Source organism: Phaethon lepturus, unplaced genomic scaffold, assembly GCF_000687285.1.
Source record: "Phaethon lepturus isolate BGI_N335 unplaced genomic scaffold, ASM68728v1 scaffold7758, whole genome shotgun sequence".
In the NCBI taxonomy this organism is placed as follows: domain Eukaryota; kingdom Metazoa; phylum Chordata; class Aves; order Phaethontiformes; family Phaethontidae; genus Phaethon; species Phaethon lepturus.
In genome coordinates this window covers 33028-36921 of record NW_010556832.1, presented here as the reverse complement: position 1 = coordinate 36921, position 3894 = coordinate 33028, and the positions used below count along the sequence as shown (strand labels likewise).

The following is a 3894-nucleotide window of genomic DNA, read 5'->3' as shown; positions in this document are numbered from 1 at the left end:
TAAGCTTTTACCGGCGATTGGAACGCCAGGATAAGGTTTGGAAGCACACAAACATCTTCCAGGAGAAACCAGGTGCAAGCCGTAGGGAAAATTGGAAATTTCTGTCCAGTAAGAGGGGGAGAACTAAAGCCGCACCTTTCTGAAATGCTTAATAGTCCCCCGACGCCGCCCTGCCCGGTGCTGCGGGATGCGATAAGTTGACTAGGTGTGAGTCTTTGTTCTCAACACCACGAAGTTGCAGCGTGGTTTTGATTTTAGGAAAACTGAGATTTTTAATTGCGGCTGAAAATGATTTGACTTCAGGCTGATGTCCCCCCAGTTAAAAAGGGGGATGTGTGCTTGCAGGGGCAAAGGGAGTGGGCGAAGTGGGCAGTGCAACAGTAGCGTGTTAAATTGTCCAACGGGACATGCTTAGGAACACGATGAAACAGTGTCTTTCACTTCTCTTTCTAGATACCTGCTCTTTCAGCTGTCAGAAGACATCACTGAAGATGAGCTGAAGTCTTTCAAGTTTCTTTTGGGGAAAGAATTACCAAAATGCAGGCTAAACCCTAAAATTGTAAGGATTTCTTTAATTATTTTTTTAAATGATTATTCCAATCCATAGAGGTATTTGGGTTGCTCTGAGGGGAATGAGTGTCACTCTTCTTATGGTGTCAATTTTTTGTTATGGTGAAAACACCATAAGAAAAAGGGCACACCTGGGAAGGGATTATAGGCTCTCTGGTGCATATGGGACTTGTCTGTGCTAGTGTTACGTGTAGCTTTTGCAGCCATGTCACAGCCCAGACAGCATGGGCCAGCCCTGTGCCAGCCACAGAGGCCTTCATGTCCAAGCACCATACGGGGCTTAGGGGACTCAGTGGCTTTGATCAATGGAAGACTGATGAGCACATTCACTCATCTTGCCCAACTGATTTTCTTTTGGCTGCTTTCTAAGCCATTATCAAACACAGAAAATCACCCACTGTGGCTATTACTTACGCTTTTGTTTGGTTTATTTCCAAACTCAGAAAATACAAATCCAAGCAGCAGATCCTTACCAAGGCTAAGGCCCAAGAGCTTGGAGTTTACAAATAGCCTTGCAGGAGATCCAGTTGCTCTTACACTATCAGTTCTGACTGATGGGTACTTTGTTTTGTCTAGTGAAAACTCTCTTAGCATTTTCCCTCTTTTCCTAGAGGAGGGACTGTGGCCATTTAGTGATAGCTGTTCTAGTAATCCTTGGGGTGACCATTGTGCTGTGCCACTCACTGTTTGGCAAGAGCTTCTGTCCCCTAGGTCCCCTTTCGCATCAGAGCAATCTCTACACCATACTTGCATGGTTATACCCATTTTTGTCATTGCTTAAGATGGTCACTGCAGTGATTCTTGTGTTTCAGTTAAGGGCACAAGCCAGCCACTGGAAGTCAAATGAATGAAAGCAGTCATTAGAAATGACATTATATATTCCTCTATGATTACCATTAGGTCTTCTGGGTTAGATCTTAACGGATCTCAGCATCCCTGAGCTGCAGAAGGGAAATGAGTATGTTTGGAGAAGATGCTTGTACTTACAGTACTTGTAGGTTTGGTTGCACCAAGTTTAACTGACTCAGCTGAGGTCTCAACTGAGCTACCAGTCAGCTGGGCTGACTGTGGGTCTCAGGTGCTGTCAGTATATTAAAGCTTAGGTGCATTGGCACATGCTGCACCTTCCCTTCCAGTGGCAGCATGGATGTGCCCTAAGAGCAAACTACCTTTCTGATTACCCAGACAATGCTCGACGTTTTCATTGAAATGGAGAAGAAGGGGATTTTGGGAGAAGACAACCTAAATATCCTGAAGAGTCTCTGTGCAGAAATTAACACCAGCCTGTTGAAGAGAATTGAAGAATATGAATTAAACCTATTTGGTAAAACAAAACAGAAAGGACTCATTCCCATAGTTATTCTTGAAGTGATGCATAGGTATCATAGAGAACTAATAATGAATGCTTTTCAGGTGGAGAAGAAATGCTCATTACAGAGGAACAGAGGGGCAGTACTGGAGGCCCTGAAGGTAACTGAAACTCAAAAAACGAATGTTTAGATTTTTTTCTCTTCATCTTTTGGACTCTCTAGACCACTCGCATCTCACTTCTTTACACAGGTGCCTCTCTAAAAAGTGATCAGGTATCCAGTTACTTACTTATGTTCACAATACATTTTATTCCTTTTAATTGATTATCAGTGGTTTATAGCTAATGGGAACAGCTGTTCAACCACAACTTAGGTTTTTGTAGTACTTCCACAAGGAGGTACTTGTGGAGATGCAGAATAGGAATAGAGCTTCTCTCCTTTCACTGGTGCTACATTCTGTACTTAAACTTTTTTGTCTATATTCAGCCCATGCCAGATGGCTGGCATCCTCTGTGGCACTTGATTCTCCTGGCAGTTGGAAAGAATCTTCCCAGGTAAGTCAGTTTGCTTCTTGGAAACATCATCATTTTGTCTTAGAAGACATCATGCCTCGATGAGGTGAACAGTTACTATAAGCCCAACTGTTAAAAGCACTGGCTAGAAAAAAAAAATGCACCACTCTGTAACATCCTTTATTCTGAAGCCAAGTCACAAGGTAGCAGCTGCTGCAGTGTTAAAACTGCAGAAAGACTTGCAAGGGTAGCAAAATAGGACAAGTTTATTATACCAGGAAATACGCAGATGGCTGGGCATGGAGAAGTGGGTGAACGCAGTACCCCATGATGACTTGTGTCTGGGGGAATGCTGTCATGCTGTGCACAGAGTCCCAAAGGAGGTGGGGCAGTGCATTGCCAGGTCCTGGGAGCAAAGCTGTATCGGGAGGGCTGCCTAGAGAGAAAGCCAGCTGGCTCTTTACCCTGCTGTGCCGCTAGCAAGGGCTGAGAAGCACCTGGAGGAGAGTGCAGTAGTTTCACCACTAGTCTTTCTTTTCAACAGCTTGAAGCTTACAAAATGACTAGCCGACCCCGTGGAGTGTGCCTGATCCTGAATAATCACAATTTTGCAAAAGCCAGGGAAGCAGTGCCAGAACCCAAAAACATGAAGGATCGGAATGGGACAGATGTGGATGCAGGTACGGTGAACATTAAAGATGAGTGTGCGTATCTTCAAAAATAGAAACCTCATTTATTTTTCTTTACTAAAGATCTGAATTTCAGTCTTTCTTTTCTAGGATACTTTTGTTGTAGTGGCTAAGTCGGCTCTGTTTCCTGTGCTGACAAACCGTAATCAACTCATCAAGCTTTTACTGGCTGACTCAGAATAATTCACTAGCATTTTGCTGTTTATTCATAGAGTTTACTGCAACCTTAAGCAGCAATCTAAGCCTGGGCTTTACAGGCTAGGCTAGCTTTGTGTCAGACTCATGCATACTACTTGTAAAATATGCAGAACCAGAAACAGAGTTTTGAATTGGGCATTAGTTTGTTTAACATCCAACTTTTTAAAAAAAAAAAGGAATGGGGAATTTAAGGACTAGGTAATTCAGGGACCCTGATTTTAGCAGGCTGTCCTGCATCAGCAGCATTGCAGGTTCCAGGTTCTTTGGGATGGGTGTATTTGCACTACCTATGCCAAGAGATAAAACCCATCAGTGGGCCTTCCCTGATTGACTTGAACCCTAACTTAATTCAAGAGTCAAGAGTGCGAGGTTTCTTTTCCTGTGGCACAGGTACTACCCAAACAGGTAGTGCCCTCTCCTCTTGGGTAAAGCAGCTGCACTGTTCAACCTTTTGAGAGATTAAGGGATTAGCTGTAAAGGGGGTGGGGGAAAGACAGACAGCTTTCTTAACGGTTCTGTGCACTTTCCAGACAGAGGCAATACTAAGCGGCAAGATTGCAAGGAAGCATTTTAATTAGAACTAAGGGAACGCAGTAGACGAGTGATTAGACTACT

The 3894-nt window shown here is 43.7% G+C and overlaps 1 protein-coding gene across 1 annotated transcript in view; it reads left to right on the top strand.

Moving 5' to 3' along the window:
- Positions 1-453: 453 nt before the first annotated feature.
- The window catches only part of CASP8 (caspase 8, apoptosis-related cysteine peptidase), a gene marked incomplete at its 5' end in the record, with an annotated part of 4695 nt that continues 1254 nt past the window's right edge, over positions 454-3894 (top strand). Inside the window, 5 exons of the mRNA XM_010292570.1 lie at positions 454-559; positions 1756-1894; positions 1984-2040; positions 2367-2434; positions 2937-3072. Coding sequence (XP_010290872.1) covers positions 454-559; positions 1756-1894; positions 1984-2040; positions 2367-2434; positions 2937-3072 — 506 coding nt within the window. The remainder of the gene's footprint in view (positions 560-1755; positions 1895-1983; positions 2041-2366; positions 2435-2936; positions 3073-3894) is intronic.